Source organism: Myotis lucifugus, unplaced genomic scaffold (assembly GCF_000147115.1).
Source record: "Myotis lucifugus unplaced genomic scaffold, Myoluc2.0 scaffold_835, whole genome shotgun sequence".
NCBI classification, from domain to species: Eukaryota; Metazoa; Chordata; class Mammalia; order Chiroptera; family Vespertilionidae; genus Myotis; species Myotis lucifugus.
In genome coordinates this window covers 166,288-183,713 of record NW_005871883.1, presented here as the reverse complement: position 1 = coordinate 183,713, position 17,426 = coordinate 166,288, and the positions used below count along the sequence as shown (strand labels likewise).

At 40.9% G+C, this 17,426-nt stretch overlaps 1 protein-coding gene across 1 annotated transcript in view; it reads left to right on the top strand.

Annotated features, from left to right (window-relative positions):
• LOC102441494 (usherin-like) overlaps nt 1-17,426 on the top strand; it is a 133,456-nt gene that overhangs the window by 22,334 nt on the left and 93,696 nt on the right. Inside the window, exons 4-7 of the mRNA XM_023747297.1 lie at nt 1,154-1,328; nt 8,788-8,977; nt 11,034-11,202; nt 16,028-16,249. Coding sequence (XP_023603065.1) covers nt 1,154-1,328; nt 8,788-8,977; nt 11,034-11,202; nt 16,028-16,249 — 756 coding nt within the window. The remainder of the gene's footprint in view (nt 1-1,153; nt 1,329-8,787; nt 8,978-11,033; nt 11,203-16,027; nt 16,250-17,426) is intronic.

Genomic DNA, 17,426 nt, shown 5'->3' with positions numbered 1-17,426 from the left:
AAGCTGTTTAGAACTTGAAGGTATACTTTATATTTAGATGACAAGGCGATAGGGTATATTAAAGCCCAAATAAGGTTTCTCCTATCTTACCAACTCAGTCAGATTCCCTGATTTCTCTGGCCCTCAGTTTGCAAACATATGAAAATGGAATTGTGAGGACTCAATGAAGTTATTGCTCTAAGTACCCATCATAACGTTTGGCACGTATCATTTACATAATAAATTCAGTTGAGTTGATTTGGAGTTACCTCATTATGCACAGAGTCAAATGTTCCCTAATATGCATGAAGTTTTATTGTCATTAATTCCATTACCAGCAGGTATATTTTAAGTTCATCTGCCTTGAGGTGATTTGGGGTTTAATTGGACGGCCTTGATAGTGTTTAAATATCTACTAGATATTACCTCAAAATACTCGGTGGCATCAATGAATGGAAGTCAGTTAGCATTGGGAAAGGAACAGTTAGTTCCTCTTTGGTTTATCCTTGAATTGAGAACAGAATGATGTCATTTCTTGGATGTTCCAGGCGCGATCTTTTGTACATTCAATTCTCTCTCCTCCTCTTGCTGAACGTGTTCTTTTGTTTTAATAATGCTTGATGAACCCAATTTTTAAACCCTCCTCGGTTTTTATTCAGCTGCGGGGGAAGAATTTAAAAAGTAAATGATGAGTTTCTACTGGGATTAAGGTAAAAATACTGGATCAAATGGATATAAAAGAACTCAGCCATATTGGAAAACTTCTCTAGGTCTTGGGTGGTTTTTTTATTTTTTATTAGACATTCGCATTTAGGCCATGTGTTGGAAAGTGTCAAGACTCCCAGAAGGTACCATTATTATACTACCTGGTTATGGCTCTGAGAGCAGTACACAGTGATGACTATTATGCTTGAAACTGTCCCCTAGGCATCTTCCATCCCTTACCTGGGCTCCGAATAGATCGATATGTCTGTCTCTTTCCGAATGGTTGGGAGGAGGGACTACACATCACCATTTAAGTCACTAAATCAATTGTCCTGAGCCCACTTCTGCACTCTATTCTTGCACTCTATGACTTGTCCCACTGGAGTCAATTAACACCAAAAATTAATATTTAATTAACCCCGACAGGCTGTTAAGAGATTCATATGACATGAAGGTGGGTGAGATTCAGTCATTGACAGTCTGGATTTTGAAAATAATTGGATCCATGCTTTTCTCAATTACTATTTGCAGGTCGAAGTCTGCACAAAATATGCCTGTGTGAAAAGCAATGGAACCCAGGTCACCACCATGGAAGACACTCCAAGCGATATGCCAGCGCCCACAATTCACAACATCACTTCGAGGTATACATGTTTTTTGTCACTCAATCTAAAGAACTGAACAAAAACAATGAAAATCAAAATATAAGATATTATCCCAGCCATGACAATGTCATTTGAGAAGTTGCTATCAGTGTGTGTGTAGAGTGAATTTTTGACATTATTTGGTTGATCTTCACTGGACACGTCCCATGACATTGAAGCTTTGATGGCCCTGTCCCTGTTTGCCCAGCTTCACTTCTCTTTATTTAGTAACCTGTGAACAAACGCTGAGAGCATGAAAGAGTGTCTTTATTTCAATGTGTCCTTCAGTGAATCGTTTTGTGAGACACGGAACGCAATTTTAATTAGAATGACTCCCTTTCTGACTGAATCTCTTTGAAAATATTAGACTTCCATCTATCAGATTGCCCCAAAGCTACAAATATCTGTAAAATAAATGGGGGAGATAATGTTTGGATAACCATTACCAATTTTATCAGGTTTGGGGTAGAATCCTTTTATTTTTTTTGTAGGCTTTTGTTGTTGAGAAATGGCCATAAGTTGAAAGTGCGTCTCTTTTCAATTCAAAATTAGCAATAACAACAATACTAAAAAGGAGATTTAACATGATTTGGCATTTTCTCAGCTGCTAGTCTCCATTCTCTTCCTCTAAACCAGTGGTTCTCAACCCTGGCTGCACATTAGAATCACCTGGGGATCTTTTTAAAATCCTGATTTCTGGGCCCCATCCTCCGGAAATTCTGTTTCTTTGTTAATAATGTTGTGGCCCCACCCCATAACAAAGAAACAGAATTTCCGGAGGATGAGGCCCAGAAATCAGGATTTTAAAAAGATTCCCAGGTGATTCTAATGTGCAGCCAAGGTTGAGAACCACTGCTCTATATCAAGTGGAGACTAGAGATAGAAGTCTGGGCACTTTTCACATCATACAGGGGTAGGCAAAAGTACACTTACAATTATGAGTATGCAAAACACAGAATTTATTCTTGTATTATTATTTGTTCATTATTGTATTATTTTTCATATGAACAACTATAAACCTACTTTTGCTCCAGCCAAATGAATCACCCTTCACACACACACACACACACACATACACACACCACATACACATACACTGACTAAAATAATCAATCGATTCTAACATATTTCAGTTCTGAAGGATTCCTTTATGTCATATTAAAATTTTTAGGTCTTTTTAAAAATAAGTTAAAAAAAATGCCTGTACTAATTTGGGGGACAAGTGATTAAAAGCAATTAGAAAAACCCAGGTAATTGGGTTCTTAGCTGTTCAGGGCAAAGTCATATCGTTCCTTCCTAAGGCACAGCTTCTCTCAAACACATGAGAGATATCTATCTGATTGGTGGTGTGTTAATTAAGTGATAACCTCCTCAGCAGATTTCCCCCAACTTTCCAGAGGATTGCTTACTATCCAGGGGGGAAATGGCCAAGTGAAAGGGACTCCGGAGACCTTTATTCTTTCAGCAAACACATCTGTGGCTACAGTCATGAAAGAGGCAAAAGTAATACAAAGAAGAATAAGGCATGGTTCTAAATTTTCACAGTTCCCGCCTACTGTGGGAGACACTGTGCTAAAGAAATGTTTTTAGGACAATGTGAAAACCCGCAACAGAAATTCACAATGTGCAAGAAATGCATAAAGAGAAAATACCAAACTCTACCCCTGATCACCAGTAAAGGCATCATGGAAGATTGAGGGGGGCAGGGAAGATTGTCAAATTCCTAGCCTGTTAGCATCCCCATGACTCAAACCCAGGTGAATGGCACAAGGGAGTATAGCTTAGATTACATATTATGTGTAACTAAACATAATATATAAGCTTTATTAGAAATTTAACAAATGCCCATATGTGTCTCTGTCTCTAGAATATTTTCTTTCCTTTAAGGAGATTCTTGCAGATGATAACTGAGGGAAAATATTTTGTAGTTGTGGTTGATGATTGCTTATCCCCAAATATATTAAATTGATGGCAAAAACATTAGGGAGGATATTAAAGAACCGAGCAAGGAAAATGACAGCGCAGATAACAGAAGAGAGATTTGGACACAATTCTGGAAGCAGTGCTTGGCAGGGAGAGGCAAATGGTTGTTCAGTGGAGAAATAGACAACCAAAATGTTGGTTGGCAGAGGGGGATAATGACATAAAACAAGCTCATTTGCACTGCAGGGAACCCTAGTGTCTGAGGTCTTGCAAGCTTTGAGGCTTGTGAAGACGGGGAAGCTGGGATAAGGGTGAAAGCGAAAATCCTGGGATTAGCTGAAACTCTGATGAAAAAGTGGTTGGAAACTATAATTACTCTGGGTTCTCCAGAGAAACAAAACCAAAAGTGAAGACTCGGGAAAGCTTTGGACCAAGTTCAAGTCCAGAGGTTTTGAGACTCGGAGGAGCTGATGGTGGAAATCCTAGCCCAGGCCTGGGAGTGGAGAACTGATGGCTTAGCTCAAGGGGTTGAGCAGATGGAGGGAATTTTCCCTTCCTCCACCTTTTTGTTCTGTCCAGACCCTCCTCTGACTGATGCCCACCGACTTGAGGAGAGCTACCTTCTTTAAGGAATCCACCAATTCAGATGCTAATCTCGCCAGAAACAACCTGAAATACCCAGAAATATGGTGTAGCCAAATATCGTGGTACCTTGTGGCCCAGGCAAATTGATATATAAAATTAACCATCACAGAATTCAAGGTTTCGACCTCTATATTATGCACCCAGGTGTCGGTTTCTCTTCCTCCATGTGGCATAGTCCACCTCCCAAAGGTCAGAAGTGTATTCTCTAGAGAATAAAGAACAGAGGTGCTTCAGGTTCAGGGCTCCTGATCAGAAGTGTATTCTCTAGAGAATAAAGAACAGTGGAAAGCTGGGAGGAGAGGCCAAGGTGAAAATCTTGATAAAGAGGAAGACTATGGCTGCCTTCCCCAGCTCTATCCTTAAAAACAAGTATCTAGTCATAAATGCCCTGACAGGAAATTGGACATTCTTCTCTAGAATAACTTGCATGGCCCCAAATGAAATATTTCCAGAATTTTGCAGGTGGGATCCCCTAATGGAAGAGACATTCATAGGGAAGTATATCTATCAGCAAACCCCACTCATACATAAAGCTTTGGGTCAGCTTTTTTGGAACATGGCTGTCAAAGATTAAAAGAACCAAAATAAAAGAAGAGAAATAATTCAATAGATGCAGAGGTGATGCTAAGTAAGAAAAAATTATATTAGCCTCAAAGAGATAAAAAAAAGATTATCTATGGAACAAACAAAATTTACTTGGATAAAAAAAATAAAGAGAAAATTGGGGAGAGGACCTCATGAAAATTAAAAATGGAACAGCTAAATTAAATTTTTGGAAGAAACAGGAAAGTCTCTAAAAGTGCAATAAAAAGCAAAGATGTCAAGAAAAAGAAAGTAATTATTGAGGAAATTAGGAAAAAAATCTCCAGAATATCTAGTATGTGGATAATAAGAGTTCCAGAAGAGAGAGCAGGAAAGAGGGGGGGAAAGTAAATGATAAGAAAATATCCCAGAACTAAACACACCAGCGTGCAGATGAAGAGTCTGTAGATACCAGCATAACCGCTGAAAAAAGAGCCACATAAAAAAGAACCCCACCCTAACCGGTTTGGCTCAGTGGATAGAGCGTCGGCCTGCAGACTGAAGGGTCCCAGGTTTAATTCCGGTCAAGGGCATGTACCTTGGTTGTGGGCACATCCCCAGTAGGGGGTGTGCAGGAGGCAGCTGATGGATGTTTCTCTCTCATCAATGTTTTTAACTCTCCCTTTCCCTTATTCTTTGTAAAAAAAAAAATATATATATATATATATATAAATATTTTAAAAAGAGCCCCATAAAGGGACATTGTCAGGAAATTTCCAGATCCAGTTTCCTGCAAGATAACACAGAGCATTGGAGTTTGAATAGCATTGTCCATCTTCTAAACAGCAGCATTCCTGGCCAAAATGCAATGCCTCCAAATTCTGAACTAAAAAGAAACCGATATATTTCATCTTCTCATTCCATACTCAATCAAATGTCACTTACATTTGGGCTGAGAATAAAAGCAGTTTGAGACTTTGTGAAGAGAAAAAGTTAAAAACTGACAAGGATGCGAGGAGAACCCCCTAGTGCCAACAATGAATGCAGCATCTGGAAAGATCCCGGGTTTCCTGCATTTGCTTACTTATTTTTTATTATTCTCTTGAATTTTACAATCTATTTTTAATTTACACAGAGTAAGATGTACTCTTTCTTTGCTCCAGCTTCTATGAGTTTTGACAAATGGGTAGAGTTGTGTAAATACTACCACAGTCAAGAGATAACAGAGTTCATGTTGAAATATTCCTTCACTCTACACTTTGATAGGAAAACCGCTCAGTGAAATTTTAATAGCACGTCAGCCTGTCAGATTGCACATCCGGGGCGTGTGATCTTTGCCTTTGGCCTTTCACACCTGGCTTTTGACAACAACTTCTTCAGTTCAAGCACTTACACGTGTTTTCCTCTTACATGTAAACCAAAGATGCCTTCGCACACACGTAAAGATCAGATGAACCCTACTCATTCTCTAGCCTCCTCCTCCAGAAACACACTGTGTCTGTGTCACATTTTCCATACTTGTCATATTGTCATCAGCAGCTTCTGGATCCCCAAAGAATACTAACTACTGATCAATAGCCCGGACATGTCTGGCCATGGCCTACACGTGCCCTGGGTAGTTCATTTATTTATTTGCCTTGGTGGGTTGGTTAGAGTGGAATTTAATCAATAGCTGATTCATTAATTCTGGTCCAAAGCGGTGAGGGTAGACACCGCTTTGGATGAAGAGAGCTGACCAGCTCTGGCTTTGATTGAAATATGACAAGCGCTGTAGCCGACAGCTTCCCTCGGCACCGGGCTGCCTCTGACGTTTACTTATTTATGCTCCACGAATGCATCCGATAAGGAAAAGCAGAAACAAGGAAGAGATTTTACTACATTACTGCTCGTGTTTCAAAATGCATGATTTCCCGGCACGAGGCTCAAGGGAGAGGAGAGAGAAGGCAGGTTGCGTCTCTGGCTGCCTCTAATTGGAACCGTGGCAGTGTCTCCCCCAGTTCCACATCAGTTCGGGGCTGTATTATTGATGAGAAGTCTGGGGTGTAATGTCTTTGTAGCATTCACAAATAATTGTTTAAAAATTTGCCTCGAGCTACTGAATGATATAAATGATAGTTTTACACACCAACTTTGCAGGCGTCTTTCTGGTAGCAGCTCAGCCTGGGTGCCTCCAAATGAAGGTTGAACACCTGCCCTCATTTACAAATCCCCCCTGTATGTCCCAGGTACTTAGTGCGGGGTTGAATAAGGCATGAGAGTCTTAGCTTGTGGAAGAAGATTCTTCCCCTTTTTGCCTCACCAAAATTGAGGTGAAACTTTGAAACCTCTATATTTTCATGACATGGGATATCAAGGAATCTCCCGTATCCTTAATTTTCCTCCCTGATTTTTTTAGGGACTGGCAACTTGAATGCTGAATTTAAAATTTTACAGTTAAAAAAATTAATCCACCTCTTCTCTTCTTTCTTTTTCTTTTCTTAATAAGCAGAATATCAGTCTGTAGGTGTAGAATGTCCAATCACTCCTCCTTTACCCATATTGTCAATATCCTCTCTCAGCAATGTGGACAATGGCAGATGGCTTTTAATTTGGACTGGAATTTTATGCTCAGTTCTTGAAAGGGTGTGGGAAGAACTCTTGAGAGAGACAACATGGAGGGTGTTTTGTATTATTGTACAGATGAAATCAATAGTCATAATAGCTTTGAGGAAATTTTATTGTTGTGATGGCCAATGAGTTCTGATGGTCAAACTCATTGCTTGGTGAGGAGACGTAACAGAGTATTGAGCTCATTCTTGGGTCTCTTGCACCACGAATTCCTTTTATTCACCTGCCTCTCTTCCAAACTCCTGATTTCTCTGCCTTCTGTGGCTCCTATAGAAGAAGCTCAATGACTGAGGTCGCCTTTGTGCAACTCTCAGCAAAATCCAGTTCTCCCTTCTAATTAACTTCGATCCCCAGCTCTCTGAACACGCATTGGTTCCTTCCATTGGTTCCTTTCATTGGTTCCCTTCCAAATCCACTCTTTAATTGGGGGGTGTCCTCAACAGAATCTCAGAGATGTCCTTCCTCCATTTCAAATTGTCACCCAAAAAGATCTCTCAATATCGCCCTCATTGCTTCTAATGAGAAACGTGGAGGGGTTGAACCCATGACTCCTCGATCATTTATCTTCCTGTACCTGACTCAGATCCTCAAAAGCAGAACTGTTCATGGCACTGCTAAAAATAGAGGTGGTCTCATTTCAGTTACGCTGTGCAAGGAAGACAAGTATGATGGCATGGTGTTCTACACGTGTTTTCTGGACTTCACTGATTCACTGGCTTTTGTGGATAAGTCAGACCCTGGAATGTCACTTACACAAAGTCTTTTCTGTCGTTGGTTATGCAGTGAATACAAAAGAGGTATCTTCAAAATGGGAAATGAATTCTGGGAGTTGGACAAAGACCACAGAATAAGAATGGTGGCTATACAAGTCACCTATGAAACTGTGCTCTTACACGTGACATTAGTGAATGTGTTATGTTTGTGCCCTCAAAAATGAAATAACAACTTTCTTTTCTTTAAAAGCAGTCTATTAAGATGTCAAGGTTTATCATGATTGCTGCTTTTTAATGTAAATGTTTGGGCTTAATTGAATTCCTGATAGGGTCCAGTAATTTGGTCTGTAATGATACATTTCTCCTTAAAATGAAAAATATGACAAAAATATTTATTTTACACAATGACAGAAAAGTGACTAACAGTTATTCGTAAGATTTTAGTGTAAGATCTTTAAAGATACGAACTAATAAACTCAGATGCTCTTTTTAAAAAACATTTTTATTGATTTCAGAGAGGAACAGAGAGATAGAAACATCAATGGAATTAGTAAATTGTTATGATTGGAAATTCTACAACTGCACAAATAGAGTTAATTTTGAATGTCAGCATTCCACCCTTTAAGAAAACAATAAGAACAAAAAATTTTTGTTACCAGGAGGTCACAGATTAGATTCCTGGTCAGGGTACATGCCCAGGTTGGGGGGCTTGATCCCCAGTGGGGGGCGTGCAGGAGGCAGCCAATCAATGACTATCTCTCATCATTGATGTTTGTATCTCTCTTTCCCTTTCCCTTCCTCTCTGAAGTCAATAAAAATATATTAAAATAAAGTTTTTATTGATTCTCCAAAAATGTGATATGGTAGTAGCATATATGAGTATATATGTTAACATATACATACTCTCTTGCTGCAGCTTTTTGATTAGGAAGTTAACAGATGTAAACCTTTAGAACAACCTGGAAGATAAATTGAAAAGTACATGAGGTTGACAGCAGCAATGGTAAATGTTGTCTTTGCGGAAATATTAATTATTTTCTCTGTTACAGATCCCTTCAGATTGATTGGACGTCCCCAGGGAAGCCAAATGGCCTCATTCTGGGATATGATGTCTTACGCAAATCATGGTCCCCATGCCCTGAGACCCTGAAAGCTCACAGCAGTGAGCTCTGCAAGGCAGTGCCGTGTCAAAAGCCTGAAACTACCTGTGGACACAAGTGCTATGATCCTGAGGCTAAGGTAAACCTCTTCAAGCCCGTCCGTGTAATCTCTTTTTCCCACCGAACACTCCAGGTGGAGTCACTTGCTTCTTAAGCCATGATTTGTCATGATCGGTATTTCCCCCAGTCTATCAAGAGACCCCACGGCAGAGAAAGGATGCTTATCAGAACCCTGCCGTCCTCACGAGCACTGTAGCCTTCTCATTTTTCATCGTCTCCCCAGGAAATATTAGTTTATTGAAATAGTAAGGATCCTCCTGAATGTGTATTTGATGGAGTGACTTGAATTTTTTTTTTTTTTGGTACAACAAATCCATTCAGCGACAAGTGGGTGTTTGTTTACATGACACTGATGAGTCACTGTGAGCAGGGCCTTTCAAGGTTTGTCAGAAATATTTTAAAATTATGGCCATTTGCAGATTAATGTTCCTGTTAGTTGCAGTTTAGGAATCAGATCAATAGCACAGCCAGACGGAGGAGTTTGTAAATGGCCTTTATTGACAAACGATGCAGAAAATTCTCAGTTTGAAGGTAGAATGAAAGAGCGTTCCTATTTATCAGCAGCATCGCCCCTTTAATGACAGAAGTAACTACTACATCCAAAAGATTCACTGCAAAAGGGTGCAATAATTAAGAACGTGAGTTTTGGCAGCAGTATGGGTAAAACACAAATTACTAAGCTGACAATGGCTAAGTAGTCATCATCTAAGAAAGGTTATAAAACTAGCTGTTTGTTACAAACTAACCTTTTTTTGTGCTCAGTCTCCAAAATTGTCACGACTAAGTTTTACATCATTTCAGGCTACTAGTTGTGCAGTTGGATTCTCAGAGCTACCTGAACCCCCATAGGGATAGGCTGAATTTAAGACTTTAAATTTATTTGCTCTTTCGGAACTTTTCCAAAATGAATGAAGTACTAAGCTAGTGGCCCTTTGGAAGACTGGGAGACCCCACCTTCTTCTGCTCCCGTATTGAGCTTGAGTCAAAGGTTGGCACAAGCTTACAAGAAGCAGTGAGCAAAAGGGAAGGAAACACGTTGTAAATAGTGGTGGATTCGGCTGTCACAGGAAGGCTCTATCTAGTTCACATCACGTGCCAAGTATAGATTCTGAGGCGACACTTCAGCAGCAGCTCAGGGTTTCATCTGTTCTACATAGAGTATCCGTTTCTCAGACCTCCAGTGCATGCAGATAATTATTTGATTGTTCAAGCACATAATTCCTTCCACAGCTCCTGGAGAAAACACACATGGTTAAAGGGCTTGTCGAAATTAATTTCCATAGAGATGTTCTCTTTTTAATGTGACACATATATATACACACACACATATATATACATATATGTGTGTGCGTATACTATATATGTAAATGTTGAACTCTTTTAAGATCCCCTTGTCTGAAGATTGGGTTCATAAATACGTGGTCATAATAATTATAAGAAAAATGCCATTTTTTTAACAAAAGAAAAGCAAAGATCAGTGAGAATCAGGTTTCCATAGATGTGGAATTAAAATAAACAACCATTAAAATAAAAACATATACATGAAGGAAATTGTTCATTTATAATTCTAAATCATCTTTCCATTGGAAGCATTGACATTCAAAATGTCATTCATGTTTATGGAATATTCTAATAGAGCACAGAGCATGGTTGAAGGCTAAGAAGTTACATTATATCAACTAGCACAGGGATCCTCAAACTTTTTAAACAGGGGGCCAGTTCACTGTCCCTCAGACCGTTGGAGGGCCAGACTATAGTTTAAAAAAAAACTATGAACAAATTCCTATGCACACTGCACATATCTTATTTTGAAGTAAAAAAACAAAACGGGAACAAATACAATATTTGTATTTGCATGTGGCCCGCGGGCCATAGTTTGGGGACCTCTAAACTAGCATTTAGGACCCGAATGATGCTGGGGAAATGTGTGTTTCAGTGTTTGAATTTTTATCAAACATATGCTGTATTTGGTCTCCTAGCACTGTCTGTTAGAAAATGATTATGTCGCAAGAGATATGGTGGTATAATAGTCTTAATTAACTGATATTCCTTTAAACCCGGCTCCCAACCTTCAGGTTTGCTGTGCCGGCGTGCTCCATGAGGCCCAGCCCGGACACCACTGCTGTGATGAGAAGTATATCCCTTTGGTTCTGAATTCAACAGGAGTGTGTTGTGGCGGCCGCATCCAACAGGCACAGCCAGACCACCACTGCTGCGGGGGGTATTACGTTAGAGTTCTGCCAGGTGAGGGTTGTCGCAGGGATACCTGTTCATCCTGGGAACCAGAAAAAGCAAACACCTCCCCCCAGGAAATGCAATCACTCACACATAGCCAATGGCCGGCTTGAAACATCTTTTCTTTTTTTAAATATATTTTTATTGATTTCAGAAAGGTAGAGAGAGAGAGAGAGAGAGAGAGAGAGAGAGAGAAACATGAATGATGAGAGGGAATCATTGACCAGCTGCCTCCTGCATAACCCCTTCTGGGGATGGAGCCCGCAAGCCGGGCATGTGCCCTGACCTGGAGTTAAACAATGACCTCCTGGTTCATAGGTCGATGCTCAACCTGGTTCACTGAGCCATGCTGGCCGGGCAACATAGCTTTTTAAATGACTTTTCCAGTATATCTAAAAATCTTATTACTGCTATTGTCGGTTCCTTTTTTATCCTGGAAAAGCCATTGAGAACAACTTTTTGTTTCCCTACCACCTAACTTTAATGCTTGTGTCTTCTTTAAAAGCCCAGAAATAGATATGGGAGAAAGAAAAGAAAGGTACGTGTTTGGATGCCCAATTAATCCTGAGTGCTCTGAAACATTTAGTTTAACATAAAATGTATGCCAGTTATCTAGTTCATTAGATGTTGTTCAGGGTCCCTTGTGTTTGGTGGACATATATCCATCTAAGGCAGTGATGGCGAACCTATGACACGCGTGTCAGAGGTAACACGAGAACTCATTTTTTTTGGTTGATTTTTCTTTGTTAAATGGCATTTAAACATATAAAATAAATATCAAAAAGATAAATCTTTGTTTTACTATGGTTGCAAATATCAAAAAATTTCTGTATGTGACACGGCACCAGAGTTAAGTTAGGGTTTTTCAAAATGGTGACACGCCGAGCTCAAAAGGTTCGCCATCACTGATCTAAGTTGTGTAAAATGAAACATTATCTCACTTCGTATCTCTTTGTGAAACACTGGAGTAAAAAGGGAAGGTGAAATAATCAAATACGATGTAAGTTCATTTAAGGTTGAAGTCCTCTGTTCTTCATAACTGTCCCTTAAAGTTTATAGAAAAACCTGTCTTTGAAGCAGGCCTGTTATTCTGATTCTCACCAAAAAAAGTACTTTCATAATTAAATAACTTAACTAGATTTTCCAAGTAAGAAAACAGGATGTGATGGGAATAGAATTGTGTAGATTTCAGTGTCAGCTTCCGTATACTGCAAACCACAGTATGAGCATCTAGTCCAACACTGCCAAAGGCTTTGGGGTACATTACACTGAAGGAGTTTTCAACTGTAGTTCCTATCTCCCCTCCCCTGAAAAAAAAATGTCCTTAAAATTGTAATTACATAGTTGAGAGAGAAATTTTCTGTTGTCCCAGTCTTCAAACTAAAAGACCATAATAGGCTTTGGTCTAAGTGTAGCATAAAACTACATGGTAGTGTTTTCATTTCTAAGTAGCATTAAAATGTATGCTTTTATTTGCTATTAACTGTTCAAACTCTGAAAAATATCCTCTATTCCTTAAAATGGATGAAAAAATGCTTGGCTGCATCTACCACAGCCACGCACATGGAGGAGACTTCTCATTTCTAACACAAAGAGGCAGATTTCGAGCTAAGACAATAGTCTAGGTTTGTTCTGTTTCCAAATAAAATTTGACATATTTTTCCTAAGAATGGAATAAATCCTGGAAGCCCAAAGATTAATAATATTATATGAAACTTTTTAATTTTTAAAACAAGATCTTTTAAAACCTCCATGATCTAGATATTGACACAGGCTCACTCAGACCTCAAGCATCTGGGCATCTACCAGATGTTGAACAAGGCCCACATCCTTTTAAATTGTCCCTTTTTCATAGCATTAGAATGTCTATTCCATGATGTCAAGAGAAAAAATACATACAATCCTATGGGAACATGAGAGTGTTTTGCTCCAGTCATGAATCTCAGTGTAACTAAACGAAGAGATTATATTGTGACCTCTGCTCAGCCACTGGTCTTCGTTATCAGTTTAACACTGTTTACATCAAGTAAGAAAGAACACTAACCCCCTAACTATCTTGTATGGAAATGCAATTAAAACCTAATCAGTTGTCTGCCTGTTCAAGGCTGAGATGGGTATATGCATTCCGATACGTATAGATGAGTTTGATATTTATAGAGGAGTCTGAAGTATTGGTTAATAATACTTAGTTTATTTTTTTCTCACAACTTTCCTTCATAGCACCCACAACAAAGAGCAACAGAGAAAAGAATGCTCATGACTCCCCCCTCTTTTTTATAAATATGCTAATGACCTCAAGCTAAATGTTAATGCGGGTCATTCTTTGATAAGACTAACAATTAACAGTTGAGACCACGGGGTAGCTTTTAGAGAGAAAGCATTTTCAAGCCAGTGGTAGAATAGATTCGTTTTTGAGAGGTTAATGAGAAGGTGACTGATCTTTGAATCTTAGGTCTAATAGGCCTTTTCTGAGAGGAAAAAATCAGTTTTACTTCTCATTGATGTAATCCACATCTTTTATTCTTCTGTCAGTAACGCAATGAGATTCTGAGGGATTCGGGGAAATATGGCTAAACTATCCAAACCAATTATTTGTTCTACTCAAAAGTGGGTTTTTTAAAAAATTGTTGGTTTTCCCCAATATAGACATGTCTGCTGTGTTTCCTCCGAGCCCACCCTTCTCCTAAGTGCAGTTTAATTAAGTGGTGCTGCCCCTGCACCACGTGACACATTGTGTTAAAGGAAGTCCGCCAACAAGGGGCCCTCTGTTCCCGAGCTGTAGGATCTAAGAAATATGGCAACTATATTTCAGACCAAAGTGAAGAATCCTTTTATGCAGAGGAATATGAGATACAGTGACTGTACTCTCCATTTCTTCCTCACTGGCCTCTAGTAGTGTTATCGGAGAAATGCGTGGGTTTCCATTGCGAGTGCGAGTGGGGTTCTTGGGGTACCCCTGGAATAAGCATTTCCAGAGAACCCCAGGGGAGGATGGGATAGGGTAGAGTCCTCGCCCTCCTGTTGTACTCTATATATCTATCCATAGTGAAAGAGTGTCCCACGTTTTTATATCCTTTTAGTAGGTGATTTGCCTTGCTGTTACTAACCAAGTCTTAGCATTTCTTGACCTCACAAAAAGATGAACTAATTGATACATATCAGGGAGTTCAGGTCTATAGATTTCTAAAGCAACCCCAACTTAAAAAGGTTTGGCAAGTCATTAGCCAGATGGTGTAAGTCTTGGCTGGACCATGGTTTAATAAGACCTGCCAGGTTGGTCATCAGACTCACATCCCTTATAAAATAGGAAGGAATACTGTCCAAGGAGAAAGGTGTGTTTGAGAAGGGGCAGTGGAGGAGAGGGGAGAGGGTCTGCTAGAGATACAGGAAGGAGGAAAGGAATAAGACAAAGGAGGGGAGGAAATCAGGACTCAGGGGACAGGAGGGAGGTCAACCCAGAGTGGGGTCATGAGATAGAAACGAAAGGTGAAGTTTGAATTTTAAATCCACCAAGTTGCTCTTAGTCCTCTCTAAGGTATCCTTAGGGAAAAGTAATGTATTTTGAACTCTTTGATTTCAAGATACCAGGAAAAAGAAGGTTTTTACCTCAAGTCTCCCAGAACATCATGTAAAGGGGAATGTGGCTATAACTACAGTAGTGAAATTCCATGTCTGCCACTGCTCCCAAAATACTAGTGTGCTGGTTTAAATATAGTATTTTTACCTCCTCTCATTTGATCAACCTTCCCATTGGAAGGTTTTTGTTTGGTTAAATAAATACAGTGTTGTTGGGGTCCAACCCCAACGGGTCCAGGGATCCCCAAAGGTGTGGACAGAGTCGGTGAAGAAGGAATGACATGGAGGCTGTGTTCAGTTGATCAGCATAGCAAGGTTCTCCCGCCAGATTCTGTAGCCATCTTCTCTCGCTAGATTCTCCAGCCAGGTTCTCCAGGTTCTCCAGCCAGGTTCAGTCACCAGGTTCTTTTGCCATGTTCTGTCTAGGTTCTCCAGTGAAGTTCTGTAGCCAGGTTCTGTCCAGGATCTTTTGCCATGTTCTCTGGCTAGGTTCTGGTTAGGATCTGACGAGGATCTGATGAGGGTCTGATGATTATTGTCTTGTTACATCCGTATTTCCACCAGCCGATTTTAATCCTGTCAATTTCTATTACAAAGGTTTAGGGCGTTTCTTATCTCCATTCCAGGGAGTAAAGATTATGTAGCTTAACTACTCTCCTGGCACTTAATTAAGGGGTTGTATCCCCTCCCTAACCTCAGGGAAAAATCCCCACCTGGGGAAACAACCTTTCTCAGAGAGGTGACCTCGGTTAAAACACATAGCGCCAAGAAGGTAAGCAAACATATTAAGAACAGTATGCCATATATGCCAGGTCCCTTGAAACAGCAAGGATGGACCGGCTCCCGGCACAGTGTGAAATTATAATCATAGCTGTTACAAATATATCGAGAGTTAATTTCTGACTCTACCCACATTCCAAAAAATTACACTACACAGGAAAGTATTTGTAGACAAACTTTTTCTGTGCTGTCCCTGAATCCACATCACCAAGTCTGAAGTGCTCATTTGTGAGGGGTCAGAGGAACTAGATAACCTCTAAGCTGACATGCGTGTGGGTGAGCAGATACAGGTATTCCTATGTCTTTAATGCAAGCATGTTGGAGTTGCACTGAGAAGTTGCAACTCCAAAACGTCAGTGTTCTTTCTAGCAATTCTCTCAGCCAGTCGGCATCTGCAGGATGACTGCGCTACAGTTTCGTTGTGTCAGAGCAGATGTTCTTATCTCACGCGATGCTGGTTCTTGCCCTCCACTGGCAGGTGAGGTGTGCTGTCCAGATGCCCAGCACCACCGGGTCGCCGTGGGCCTGGGTGACGCCTGCTGCGGCCGGATGCCCTACTCCACGGCGGGCGTGCAGGTGTGCTGCGCGGGGAGGCTGCGGGACGGCCATGGCCAGCAGTGCTGCGGGGGACAGCTGGTCAGCAGAGAGGCCCAGTGCTGCGGGGGAGCAGACGGGGGCGTGGCGTACAGCCGCCTTCCAGGTGAGGGGCCTCGCCTGCCTTTCAGTAATGGAGCAAATGAGAAGCAGAAACAGTGAGAGACAAAATACAGCCACAAGCAAACCACATCCCATGTTCGTTATTCCCCGAGCTGGGTTCTGTGAGCTTCATATACATGAGCATCTTTAATCCTCACGGCAAGCCTAGGAGGTAGGTACTGTTATTATCTCCATGTTACAGGTGAGAAAGCAGAAGCACTTTTTTTCTTTTCTTTTCTTTAAAAATATATATTTCATTGATTTCAGAGAGGAAGGGAGAGGGAGCGAGAGAGAAATATCCATGATGAGAGAGAATCGTTGATCGGCTGCCTCCTGCAAGGCCCCCACTGGGGATGGAGCCCACAAAATGTACCTGCAATTTCATATGCCCTTTAAGCCCATTCGTGAGCCCAAATTTCAGAATCACTTCTCCGCTTGCTTCCCTGTGACACTGTGCTGGTCAGATATTTTGTAAGCAAATTGTGACCTTCCCCACCTCCTGTGAATCCAGGTCGTGCTGCAGTTCCTCATGACAGTCTTCATTTCTGGTCATCACGGTAGACCGAAGGGATGATATTTTTAAAGAGGAAAAAAAAAATCCCTCTTCTCTTGACCTTCCTGCAGGTTCCACTGGAAATAGACACGTTTCCCCTGTCGTTTTCGCGCTCTCTGCTGCCTCTCCTCCTGTCGCCCCTGATGACTGTGGCCTTAATGACTTTCCAGGGCATCCATATGGCTCTCTCTTTATTTCCCCTCCACGTAGCAGCCCCCATACCTGCCGCACTAGGCTCTGGATTTCACGATTTCGTTCCCAGGCCCGGCCCCTCTCCCTGCCCGGCCTTGTGTGCCTGCCACGAGACCGGGCTGGCTCGTAAAACGTCTCTTTATGTACTTTATTACTTAAACTCTTTTATTCGCCTGCAGGAGCCCTTTAACAAAATCACATTGAATTGACTTTCTCACACCAAATCAAATCTCCCCGGTCCCAGTTCAGTTGTCTTTGTCAATATGTATTTTATAAATGGAGAGAATTAACAGATGCTGTCGGAACAGAAGTGCTGGGGCAGCGTTTATGCTTTTAGTGCTCTCTCCGGGCGGGCGGGCGGCGTAGGAGTCTCAGGCAGGCGTCTTGGGATGGAAGCCGTGCCTGTCATTTCGGCAGATATGTATTCTTAACCATT